The 14,358-nt window shown below is 35.7% G+C and overlaps 1 protein-coding gene across 1 annotated transcript in view; it reads right to left on the bottom strand.

The window, feature by feature from the left end:
• Positions 1–14,358, bottom strand: part of LOC144440704 (uncharacterized) — a 66,455-nt gene that overhangs the window by 12,661 nt on the left and 39,436 nt on the right. The window contains exons 11-16 of the mRNA XM_078130088.1: positions 11,375–12,145; positions 9,507–10,432; positions 8,560–8,637; positions 7,188–7,449; positions 6,861–6,983; positions 3,872–4,216 (exon numbers count right to left, since the gene is read on the bottom strand). Coding sequence (XP_077986214.1) covers positions 3,872–4,216; positions 6,861–6,983; positions 7,188–7,449; positions 8,560–8,637; positions 9,507–10,432; positions 11,375–12,145 — 2,505 coding nt within the window. The remainder of the gene's footprint in view (positions 1–3,871; positions 4,217–6,860; positions 6,984–7,187; positions 7,450–8,559; positions 8,638–9,506; positions 10,433–11,374; positions 12,146–14,358) is intronic.

Below are 14,358 nucleotides of genomic sequence, written 5' to 3'. Positions count from 1 at the left end.
AACATAGGCATGTTGACGCATGCCACATACTACCACACAAACAGATGTTGCGGGGAGAGAATAGAAATTGGCGTTCCTTCTTTTCAAATCGACAGTTATATAGAAATTGGACAATCAAATTCATATTATGGACGAAATAAAGGGAATTGAAAGACTGATAGAGTGGCATGCATGAGGGAATGTGTCCTCAATATCTGTACACTCCTAGCTTTTACAGAAATATGTTAAGAGTTTATGTCAACAAAAATTGAGACAGTTTATAGCCAAATTTATTAACTTAGATATTTATATTCTGTGTACTACTTCTGATTGGACTATAGAGTGGACATTTCGTGGACTGTTTTCAGATAAAAAGACAACGTTGTAACACTACCTGTCAGCCACAAGGTTCAACTATCTCACCACTAATGTTACAACTTCAAACACATGCCTACAATTACAGCTGAAATACGAGAAGACTGCAGGTATGGTAGACTTTTTTTTGACTTTACAATTTCACATGTTTGGACTGTGAGAAGAGATGTTTGAAGTGTACTTCCATGGCCATTATATATATCTTGACACAGTGACTATGTTCTGTTCATGAGAGTTGAATAAATACATTTGTAGGCTATTAGCATTTTTGCCAACATAGTCAGGGGGTCGTCAACCTATGTCTCTAATCAATCTCCAAAATATATAGAAATGTGTTTTTTTTGAAATAGCACTATTCTTACTTCAAAGCCCAGAAGGTATTTTTTTATTAGTTTGACAAACACATTTTCATTAATGACCCAAATTGTCTTTTTTTAGCTTCAGTTATATCAATAATTACAAAGAATTTTTCAAAAACATTCTCAAACTTGTGGAGTTTTGTACTTCATTTGAGTTTATATTCATATTTAAAAAATGACAAACTTCGATCATTTATGTAAAAATGTAAAAAAATGACAAAATGTGATTTCTCTCTGTTATCCATTCATTAAAAATTAAATCTACATATAAATGCAATTAAAATCGAACAAAAACCCAAAGGTCTAAAAAATGTTAGTATACTATATTATGGATAGTAAAATTTGTATGATAATTTATTAATTACAACTCACAGCCTAATGTCATAATGGAATTTTTGAAATTACTAAATTTTTGCAAGTTGACATTTAAATTGTAATTATCATCTGAAAAGGTGACGTCAAATTCTCAAAGTTTGGACAATGGAATCCATCAAGTTGACATTATTGACATAAATACCTTGAAATGTGATTAGTTTAAGATGCCTTCTCCAATCGATAAATTTGGAATACATCAGCGATTTTCTGAGGTAAATTGCAGCCCTGTCCCCATCTAAATTCTGTTTTGATCTGAATTGAATTTAGTTTTCCTGTCCCCATATGCCCTTAAATCGGTTGTAAACAGTTCAAAGTAAATCGGTTCGGTTAACTTGTCGTAATTAGGACAGAAAAAAACTGACTTAACCCAGTTTTTGTCTGCCTTTTTTACATTGGAGTCTATTCTACACAATGTATCTAGTAATGTATACTACTACTCAGTGGTATTTTTAGCTTGTATGTGTTCTTTGACACCAAAGACAGAATCAATGATAAATGGTGCCCTCTCTTATCTTTGTGTTGACACGACTGTGACTCCATGCTCTAAGAATGTACTCACACATACATTGTGAGTAATACAATACATTCATGTACCTGCACCAGTCATTTCGGGTCTGCATGGCTGGGTATGACCTTTGTAAACCCAGTTCAAACACTGGAGGGTAATGGAAGTAAATACAACCATGTATACACAGGACTTTTCACAATTCAAGACTTATGCTGGTTTTTGGAGTAAAAACAACATGAAAGAACACCTACAGTTTCTACTTAATGTACATGTTTGTTTATTTAAGCCAGAATTTTCTTTTGTAAGAGATGGGGAACTTTTTTTTTCAGTCACTACTTTTCCATAAAAAGGTGCAAAAAAACTTTTCCGGCTACATATCTCTGACAGAGGTACATCTGGGAGATAATTGGTTGGATGACCTCCTAACTACATACTGTATCGATTTGAGTGGGCTTCTTGCCTTCATTTGAATGTTAATTTAATTTGTTTGACATACCTGTGCAATACACACATTTAGTTTTGGGGCAAACAATGCATTATTGATTAACTTTCCCATGGCCTTGAAAACTGACAACCCCTTAGTTTACTTGTCATGATTGTCATGGGTCTCCTTAACTTTATTGTATTTATTCAAGATTCCGTTTCACATGATGGGATTTGTTGAATATATATATTTTTGTTCAGTACCCCCTAGTTTACTCTTTATTATTACAATAGGTCTCCTTAGCTTTATTTTATTTTGATATTCCATTTCACATGATGAGATTTGTAGATCATTTTTTTGTTTCAGTTCAGGAAGTGCTACCCCCAAGTTTACTTTTTAAGATTATCACAGGTCTCCTTATCTTTGTTTCATTGGACATTTCTTAAAAAGTTTCAATTACATTTATGATTTATAATAGTTATTGTACTTTTATATTTAAAGGTTCAGAAAAAAAGTGTAGAATTTATAAATAACCATAATATTCTTTAAATCGTAACAACTTAGAGAATTAAACATTCTTCTGAAAACATTATTAGAAACTTCACATCAAAGAATTAACATTTAGATCAGAAAGGTCACAAAGAGGTCACATAGTTTAGATTTGAACAGATACACCTTTTTTTTTTATAGAAAGAGTACATTTAAGTTCACAAATGATGACATTAGTTACAAAAAGTTTAGATTCAGATTCTGGTTTAGATTCAGATTTGAGTAGAAAAACTCAGAATCAGATTTAGATTCAGAGTGAGATTTAGATTTGCATCTTCAGGTCGTCTCATCATTCCCGCACAATTTAATTTAATATGCAGATCTTGAAATTGTCATTATGAACGATTTATTTGGAACACAGATTTGAATCTGATCGATATTTTTTTTGACTTTCTGTTCCATCAAGATTTTGACCTGAAACCATGGTTTGAAAAGCAGACCTGAATATGCATATCAAAATGGCTTCTTCACTTGTAAAGAGCGCCCTCTATGGCATTATTTCGAGATAGGTTTTTTGCATGTAAAGAGCGCCCTCTATGGCAGAAACCTGCAAGCAGGTATGAAGATTAATAACATGATGAACATGTTCCTCCCTACCCTGAGATTTATTAGTAAATGAATGGAAAAATTTTAGGATGGTACTTCAGCATATGATGAATTTAGAGAGAAGGACTCAGGTTTTACAGCCGATTTGACAAATTAAACAACGGTAATGTTTACATAGATGTCGATAGATTAGGAGAATTGGTTTCCAACTTTGTCTCAACATTTGCTACAACAGTGACAGACATTGTTGAAGTTACACTAAAATTTGGAGATAATGTCAGCAGTAAACACCAGGCTGCACATACAAAGTAGTCGCCTTGTCTGGAAATACTAGTCCCATGTATTTTTTAATGATTTAGCTTCTACGCACAATAGTAAGTAATTCTACTTTAAACATGTGCAGTTTTTCATAGTTATAATTTGTAGGTATTTACATGGACTCATTCAAACACAAAATTGATGACCAAATATCTCTGAAAAGACAGCAATACTTAGTCAAGGAAAAGCAGGCAACTCTTTGTACACTATAAAGTTGTCTATTCATTCAGGCAAACCCACTGACTGCTTATCAGTATCCAACTGTGATAAGATCGTAAAATCTTCAAGTACTTCACAGTACACTTCCACAAGTGAAGCAAATGTTGAGACAAAGTTGGAAACCATATTCTACTAATCTATCAACCTCTATGTAAATATTATCGTTCTTTTAATTTGTCAAATCGTTATAATTTGACTTGAATTTGACATGTAAGATACCTTCATAATACTTAGGACAACTGCATTGCCATGTTGTGAATGATGTTACAGAGCAATTCCCAGCAAGACATGGCGGAACGACATCACAAGTTGCCAGTCCGCATGTTAAGCCCTTATAACCCACTGGGCACAGACATTCAAAATTGCTTCCTAGGTCATCAATGGAGCGGCAAGTGGCACTATTCTCGCATGGATAAGGCAGGCATGGATTTCTCTCGCAATTGATTCCGTAATATCCGGTCGCACATGTACACATGTAACTTCCATCTGTGTTTGTACATGTGGCGCCGTTTTGACACGGAAAGCTGACACTGCATTCGTTTATGTCGTTTTCACAATGTATGCCTAACGATATAGAAATTACAGTCTTCGTTAGAATGACAAAATAATCCATTCATTTCAGAATAACCAGCTACAGACAATCATGCACTTTGGACCATCGCCACAATTTACAGCGCAAAGGATGACAAAAAAGCAAGGCAAAAATACAACAATCAGCATCATCTTTCTTACAAAACACAATGCTTTACGAAAGTGCTAGGAAAAGATGAAAAGAGGATTTGTAAAATACATTGCGAATAAAAACATTTGCTACAACACCTGTGATCATGGTATTGATCCTACACTACGTAATTTATAGTAACCTGGATTATCATAATCCACTTCATATGCAACGTAGAGATTAATTGCAGCTCATCAAATTATCTTTAAAATTGATATGATGACAAACTGTGAATTAAGATCCTTCTTTGGTTTGACAGTCTTACAATTGACTTTCTTTCATATAGCCTGTTTTGGATGTATGGCGATGTATGTCAATTAGTATGTGTATGTGTGTGTGTGTGTGTGTGTGTGTGTGTGTGTGTGTGTGTGTGTGTGTGTGTGAATAAGTTTGTGTGGATGTGCATACACATGTCTGTGCATGTACATGTGTATATCTGTGTCAGTCTACACAATGTATACACATACATGTACAAGTGTCTGTGTGTCTATGTGTCTATGTATGTGTAGAAGGCAACTAAAATAATGTACTGTTTTGTACATGTTATGACACTTAAGAGTGTATGGGGCAAGTGAAATCACCACAATTCGGCATATAATAATGTTGTCATTACTGTCTTGTCTAGTATTGCAAATTTACATCCAAATGAATAAGTAACTAAAACACAACACAGGCTGGCTGGCTAAAGGATGGATAAATAATAATAATAATAATAATAATTCTCATTTTATTTACTGAGCCAAGATTTAACTATATAAGTAACAATATATTTGGCAAGTAGAGATTATAAAGAAACCATTACAGTTCAAATTTTTGATACTTTCTACATGTATAAATTTAATAGCTAGTATGCAATAACATGTGTTATTTGTTGTTCTGTGCACTAAAACATTAATATTACTGCATAGGTTAAATAAAGTTGTTATACACTGTGTGCATACAATAATTGTTATCACTGTGCAAATGACAACCTGTAATTTATGCATGCATAATAATATATATACAACCAAGATTTCATCTTACCAAAATTCCACAAAAATATCGCTTGACAGTAAATTTACATACATACACAAAACTTTCATACAAATCATGCACACAGCTGTGAACTCTAAACTTTCAGCTTTTGCACGACTCTCTCACCATTTTGCTTTCAACATAATACCAGCATACTGTGGATGGTATCATTTTAAAGGGTTTTCATTTCCTTGGAAATAACAATTCTGACATTCTAGTTATAATTAATTTTCACCTTTTTTTTTTTTTTTGATACACATGACATATTGAGGCCAAAACTAATATTTTTACAGATTTTGGTTCAGAGGATGCAGAACCTAACAGATGAAATAATTCACAAGTGAAGTAATGTATACCACAACAGATATGAACTAACATTTCGACATTCATCTTTCACAAGACTTGTTTTCACCAAACACAATATTTTCATTAATTCACTTAAATTTTGTTTTCATGACTCCAGCATATGATACATACAAAGTCTTGATGGAAAGTATTCATATCAGAATTTAGTTTGATGGAAAACCCAACCTTCAGCCACAATATACCACATATGAAAACAAAACAGTCCACAGTATTTGGGTCAAAGGCCAAAAGATTTGGCTATCTGGCTTAAAAATGTCATTTGTCAAAACTGTCTATACTGTCAAGCAAATATGTCAAGTCAGCTAGCCAAGTCTCTAGGCTATACTGTCAAGTCAGTATGTAAAGTCAGATAGCCAAGTCTCTGGGCTATACTGTCAAGTCAGTATGTAAAGTCAGATAGCCAAGTCTCTGGGCTATACTGTCAAGCCAGTATGTAAAGTCAGATAGCCAAGTCTCTGGGCTATACTGTCAAACCAGTATGTCAAGTCAGATAGCCAAGTCTCTGGGATATACTGTCAAGCCAGTATGTAAAGTCAGATAGCCAAGTCTCTGGGCTATACTGTCAAACCAGTATGTCAAGTCAGATAGCCAAGTCTCTGGGATATACTGTCAAGCCAGTATGTCAAGTCAGATAGCCAAGTCTCTGGGCTATACTGTCAAATCAGTATGTCAAGTCAGATAGCCAAATCTCTGGGCTATACTGTCAAGCCAGTATGTCAAGACAGATAGCCAAGTCTCTAGGCTACACTGTCAAGTCAATATGTCAAGTCCGATAGCCAAGTCTCTAGGCTATACTGTCAAGCCAGAATGTCAAGTCAGATAGCCAAGTCACTAGGCTATACTGTCACGCCAGAATGTCAAGTCAGATGGCAAAAGTCTCTGGGCTATACTGTCAAGCCAGAATGTCAAGTCAGACAGCCAAGTCTTTGGGCTATACTGTCAAGTCAGTATGTCAAGTCAGATGGCACAAGTCTCTCGGCTATACTGTCAAACTAGTATGTCAAGTCAGATGGCCTAAATTTCTGGGCTATTATGGGGGCAGTAGATTTGTCTGAAAACACAAAACAAAATCCACACTGATGCAATTGCAAGTTGAACTACGCCTACCTTCATAGCCTTCCAGGCAAAGACACTCATATCCATTGACTAGATCTTGGCATGTACCACCGTTTTCACATGTGATGTTAGCACACTCATCAATGTCATTTCCACAATATGTACCATCGTAACCTAGGTAACCAAAAGACAAGTGACAATTATTAACTCTGTCAAAGTGCACAAAGCGCCAGTAATAATATAAAAGAAAAATCGGGGGGAAAGTAATGGCAATTTTGATTGTCATGACATAGAATGACAAGAGTATATATTTTCCATATTTTCTGTTCAACTTGGCTCGTGCACGGTATAAGTGTTATTACTTCTTGTTATACTTACCAGGTAAACAAGCACACTGGAATTCATTTATCAGGTCTCTACATGTGGCACCATTCAGACACTGTACAGCAGCACATTCATCAATGTCTGTTCCACAGTACTCTCCTGTATATCCTGGCACACACTCGCACTCAAATCGCTGTTCATCCGTTATGGAATTACACGTAGCCCCATTCTCGCATGTAACGTTGGCACAGTAGTCAATCTCGTCCTGGCAGTAGACACCTTCGTAGCCTCCACGACACTGACACTCAAATGAAGGCTGGAAAAGAAGAAAGAAAATTTGATGAAATTAATAGAAATTCTAAATATGACAATGTGTTGTGGTAGTGGGGGGGGGGGGTGTATTGTATTGAAGTTTCAAAAGTTTGTACCATCATGAAAGTTGGACAAAAAAATCCATCATTTTCAATACCCATTTTTTTTTTTTTTTGATCAATAATGTCAAAATTTTAATCCAATGACACAATTTGATAATAGTTTGGACGATCACTTGTGTATCTACATAAGGAAAATCAGACAAAGCTATTTCAATAGCTGTACATCACAAATTTATATGACATCACCACATTTCTCTCTTATCTGGGATGATGCCATAACAAGTGCATCACAGCGCCCCCAAGAGTTGACTATGAGCATCATGATATTCCTTTTGTTTAAGGCAAATACATAATTTAAGAAATCTACACCAAAATGTTCCTGTAACTTGTGGCTTTGACAAAATCATTCTAAGACAATAAAGTTGACATCTTATCAAAGGCCTCTCTAGCTTCACAGCAGGTAAATTTTCACCCAAGAAGCATGTCTAATATAATTCTGCAGAAATACTTATCAGGGAGGTATGTTTTCGATCCAGACACTTTATGCCCCCCCCCCCCCTAATTGTTTCTGATCACTGTGTGCATCACTTCAATACCCCCTCCTTGATTTTTTTATGTGTTTGTCCAGTCCATGCACTCTTCAGATCAGTGGCAAAACACAAAAATAACCCTCTCTACATTAATTATTTCTTCAGTGAAGACAACTGCAGCGCTAATACCGAACAAGTAAGTTATATCTGCCCCATAACACTTGCTCTAAAGTACTAAATAAAAAGAACAGTAACTGTCATAAACAGTAGATTATGTGACAGGTTTGACAATTAAAAAAAAAATTTAATTTGCATTGTCGCACCACTTTAGACAACATGTCCTGACCAGAAACAATTCTTTTTTTTTTTGGCCTAACTTGTCAATTCTTTTTTCATTCACAACCAGATTAGTACATATTTGTACAGAAAGAATTCCACAATCAGAGAAGATTGTAATCACAATGTTTATGCGTTAGGATGTAAAAAAACACAAAAAAAACCACATAAATTTGATGTTCATACCTGGCTTGGATTTTCTGCCGTTACATTCACACAGGTAGCGTCATTTTGGCAAGGCTCATCAGAACAGGACTGGAACAACTGCAAAAAATGATGGCAATGAGAAACTGATGTGATACAATGATAGACACTTTTTTTCCCTTGGGAAACTTCACCCTACTGATTAGAGGGGAATGTAGACTGTCGACAGTCGCCCACGCCTTTTTTTCCCTACGTTTTATCTAAATTTAAGTCGTTGCTGCGCTCCGATCCGCGCAATACTACTATAATCGCATATTGATATCGAGGGCCTCGATATCAGTATGTGATTATAGTAGTGTTGCGCTGGATTGGAGCACGGCGACGACTTAAGTTTAGATAAAACGTAGGGAAAAAGGCGTGAGCGACTGTCGACAGTCTAAGGGGAATGCTACTCCAGGAAATAGAGACAGTTTTCATAAAGTGTGGGGTTCTGGAGACTCATCTCATAATTCATGACAGCTGTTTCACGTTGAAGTGTATAACATTTTGTACTCAGAAGTAGCATAGCAACAGGTTGAAATTGTGATCGCATAGGGGTGCTGACTTTTGAGTATAGATCCAAAAATCAATTTAATTGGATTTACCATACCATATTATGTATGGAGCTGTGCAAATATATTTACTCACAGGGGATTCAATATTGTAGAGGGTGTACAATAACTGTGAATAAGCCAGTACATCTAAGAAAACAGTTTTCAAAAAATGTCTCATTTGCAGCTAGTGTAGTGTAGCTTTAACATAGTTAGATTCTATAGTATAAACGTACAAAATTTTGAAGACTGCATAATTGTGTTTTGTTTGTTTCTCTCATCTTTACAGAGTATCCCAATTCTATATTTTCGCAGAACATTTATTATCATAGTAGTTAATATTATATACAATAATATTGTATGCATTTTAAGTGTGATATCGTAATTAAAATGACTTACTGGGATAAGATATTCACAATTCTTTCCAGTGTAGTTCGATGTACAATTACAATAGAAATCGTTGACGAGATCCTGACAAGTTCCGTTATTTTGACACACTGTAGTTTCGCATTCGTCAATTTCAATGCCGCAATTCGGTCCAATATATCCCGGTGTACAGACACAGGTGTAGTTATTGATATGATCAATACACTGCGAACCAAACAGGCACGGTGATGACGCACACTCATCGATGTCGTTCTCGCAGTTTATTCCGTCGTAACCGGGTAAACAATTGCATGTGTACAGATTCCACATGTCTTGGCACTCTGCTGCGTTCTGACACGGTGATGAGTCACATACTGGATCGCCTTGACAACCGATGGAGATGCCGACTGGTGTTGCGTAAAACTGTTCAACGCTGCTGCTGTTCACCGAGTCCTGGTCATAGAACGGTAGAAGGAAATCACCGATTCGTATTTCTTCAAGACATCCTTTGTAATCGTTACTAGAACTGATGGTTCCGGTGGGTGCATATGCAAGATGAACGACGTTACCATCCGCAGAGAAGAAGTCAGTCAAAGATGTTGTTGTCAACGTAACAGATTTTCGTAAACGCAGATTACCATCGATGAACATAGAAACTATATTAGTTTCAAATTCAAATCTCAAAACATGCCACTCCCCATCGCTTATATTATTAGCAACGGGTACAATCTGTGTTCCATCTCCAAAGTCAAATCTAAACAGTACGTCGTTGTTAAAGAATTCCAATGTCATATAATCATTCCGATTATTCAGATTATTTTTGGAGTGCAAGATGAGTTGGTTTTCTCGTCGAGTACGCAGATTAACCGATATTGAGTTGATGATGGCAGACTGACTAATACTGTTACTGTATGTGATATAACTGGCGCTGGTACCATCAAACGTAGCACTGGTCAAACCTGTTATCATGAAAAATGTATGAATAAGTAATACTGTAAGAGATAATCGCACACTGTTGTACAAGCTCAACAAACGAACATAGTTTGTTTTGGGCAAAAAAAACTCTCCCTCCTTCCCCTAAACGAACGTTCACAAGTGTGACATCAACCGCTTAATAATATATTTTTATGCAACTATGATGAAAACTGTAGCGATCACACCACTACGATCAATACAATGTAAAACATGATTGTAAACGCATTAAAATAATACCAGAAACTCAGCATCGCATGTGTCACATTAGAAGTACATTTTGACAAACTTATCAACACAAAGGCTACACTGCATGAAATTAAGTTGAAATCTGGGAAACGAAACATCGCATACTGTATAATATGTACACAGTTTGGAATTTTGTGTATTTCAAGGTGCAGGCTCAAGTACTAATTAGTATAATAACTTTTTATGCAAATATATGAAATATGAGTGAATTTTCAATATACATCTTTCTAATTTTTGTTGAGTCATTGATAGTGATGGAAACAAATATTTTAATTCTTTGTCAAAGCAAAGTCTGACAACAAAAAAGCTGCACAAATTTATACCTTTCTTGAAATTAAAAGTCTTAAACTTTGAAGATAAATTATGAAATATACAACACAATTATTTTGGGGGACTCCTGGAGTAATGACTCAAAAAATTGGGGACGATTACTCACACGAAGCCCGCAGGTGCTAAGTTTGCCAGGCCTGGGTTACTCTGCTGATAGCCTGTGGACTGACTGGGAAAGCCTTGACAGTTCCACAGCAGCATGATAACTGATATAGAGCGTGCTACATAGCCCTATCATGTAGTCCCAAACCTGAATGGATCTCTGTAACATTGTGTTTTGTGTGTATATGTCTGCGTACTAGAAAATCATTGGGAGGAATTCCCAGCACAAAAAAAATTTTTTTACTTACAGTCATAGCCATCGTTCCTATTAATACATGTTGCATCATCAGCACAGGTGACCAATTGACAGAATGCTTCTAAACTGCAATCTTTACCTCGGTAGAAATTAACACAGGCACACTCAAAGTCATTCCAGGTAGTCGTACAAGTACTGTTATTCTGGCAAGGATTGTCATCATCACACATATCATCACTTACACAGGTCTCCCTCAGAGCAACGTCATTGATCAACTGGTAAGATTCCGGCAGTCTGAAATCCGGGATAACTAACGGAAAGGCATCCAAGATGTAGCCATTATGTCGGATATCTTGCACACATCCCTTAAAAGACTCACGTGTGATAAAAGTAGACGCAACACTATTGAAGTCAGGGACACCTCCGATATAAACATCAATATAGTTGACATTGGTTATACCAGCTGATGACCTTGAAGTTACTGTTTTCGTACCTAATTGAACTTGTAGAGTTGCATGGTTACCATCCTCTGTGTATATCACTTCTACATAGTGTTGGTCACCATCAGCTAAACTCTGACCAACGCTTGTCGACAGAATACTATTAGACCCCACTTTGACTAACGTCTGTAACTGTCCATCAACTAACTGCAGTACAACAAATTGGTTCTGGTCAGTGGTTGTTAAATAAAATATCAAACCACTGGGTTTGGTTGTTCTGAAATTCAATTTGATAATTTGTATGCTTGAAGGAGGACCTGTTGCGACACGGAATAACATGTAGCTGTTCGAATCTTCAAAACTCAAGGTAACAGAAGTGAAATCTGAAAAAAAGAACAACAGTGTACTTCATAATTTTTTGTATTTTTTAAATCATGGAATATTTTCATGTTTTCTCCAATGTTCTAAATTTAAACTTAACATGAAATGCACTTCGGTAAACTTTTGCTGATACTTTGTTAAAAAAAACTCGAACAACCAATTCTCAGTTGATTTCAATAAAAAAATCAAAGAGTCACCATCCAAATTTTTGAAATAGGTCAAAATTCATTTTAGAATCCAATCTGGCCACCAAACCCAATATGGCCGCCAAATCCAATATGGCTGCTGAATCCAATATGGCCACCAAATACTATACATGTTAACTCTTACGGAAAAATAAAAGATGTCAATTTCCTTGAACACAAACTGGTGAACTCCATATTCTTTTATTATTTCAAAAAGACCAGAAGCAAGCTTTCATCTTGCAAAGTTTGGAGAGATTTTAAAAACTTTTGATTTTCAGTGAAAATCATCTCCGAAGCACATTCTACCTTGTAAATTTGTTCATGTTTACAAAACTTCACAATTCTTAGTATTTTGTAAACATGAAAAAAAATGAGTTTATACATTTCCCTCAATGTTCTAAATTTGATATCTAAGTCCACCCATCAGTAACTTTACACTTAACTATAAAACTAGTGATATTGGTAAAATAAAAGCTAATGTGTCTTGAATATATATATAGTAGAAGACTTTGTAAACGTTTTGGTAAAACTCAAAACACTTATAAAATTGTAATTGTTCATAAATCATACCAATAAACATTTAATCTCATTGTCAAACATTAGCATGTACATCCAAACTTTATTGTTTGTACTTTGCATGGAGAACAGTGGTCATTTGCAATGAATGATACAAATGAGGAGTGTGTTAGGGGGTCTAACCCTATTCTATCACTAACAAAACAATAACACTGTCCCTAGCTTGACTACAAAAGTGTATCATTTGTAATCTGCCCACTGTTCTCTATTCTTGCCAATGATGTGAATCATGTTAACTTTAGGGAGTCTATCTGTATTTCTTACCCAAACCCAAACTTCCTAGATGGAATACAAATGTGCATGTATGGTACAGTAAGGTCCACTGTTCTCTATTCTTACCAATGATATGAATCATGTTACTAGTAATGTTAGGGAGTCTATCTGTACTCCTTACCCTAACCCAAACTCCCTAGCTTGAATACAAATGTGCATCTTTCTAAAGTCAGCCCACTATTCAGCCCACTATTCTACACATACATTGCTAACAAAAGTCTTGATAAAATAATTTTTCTACAACTTGATATACTTCTGAACTGAAAATGATCCCTTAATTTAAGTTACCATTATTACTAATTAGGTATAAGATCATGCTAGCATGATGAGGAATGTAAGCTGTACATGTGATATAACTATCACTTTACTCTCCTTTCATTCTGTCCAGTTATAACAGTAGTATGTAAGTTTTGCTATGTAAGGGCGCCCTCGTGCATTGGCTAACCCCTTCAAAGTTCCTGACCATTGAGGGCGGTATGACACGACATATCTTATAGACAGTCTAACCATACAATAGCTAGGAAAAAGGGCTTTCACCACAAAATGTCAACTTTTCAACAATATAAAATAATTTTCAACCCAAGACATTCGTTAACAACTTAAGGCCATCATCAATCTATTATCACCAAGACACTGACTGACACTTCCATAGTAACTGTGAAATGTACATGTGTAGACATCATAACACATACTTTCATATCATTATAACATTCTTTGAACACTTGAACCGTACAAGACATCAGACTTTTTGTCTCAAAGTAAGCTCACTGACAGCTGAACATATTTTTATATCACATAAACGCCAGGGCTCAAAATTAACTGTTGTCCTGAGTCCACAGAGTCCAGCTTACCAATTCTTGTCATGGGGCTACCATAATTAGCAGCTGGTAGCCCACTCAGGCTACCACTGATTATATGATGATTTTAAAGGATGGAAGATTAACAGACATAAAGGTATCTTAATAACATACATCTATTTTCAATAGAGGAACTCTGTTTTCAGTTCAGGAATATGGGACTACTGGTCACAATCCTTGGGCTACAACTTTCTGAAATTGGTAGCCCACTGGGACTACCATAGCAAAAAAGTTAATTTCAAGCCCTGTTGTACGGGAATATGATGATGAGGCAAATTTACCAAAATCAGCCCCCTATTTCCTGTGATTTTCCTTGTATGAAAT

The sequence above is a fragment of the Glandiceps talaboti genome, chromosome 10 (assembly GCF_964340395.1).
Source record: "Glandiceps talaboti chromosome 10, keGlaTala1.1, whole genome shotgun sequence".
Taxonomy (NCBI): Eukaryota; Metazoa; Hemichordata; class Enteropneusta; family Spengelidae; genus Glandiceps; species Glandiceps talaboti.
Note: the sequence above shows the minus strand (reverse complement) of the source record. Positions and strands in the feature narration are given on the sequence as shown.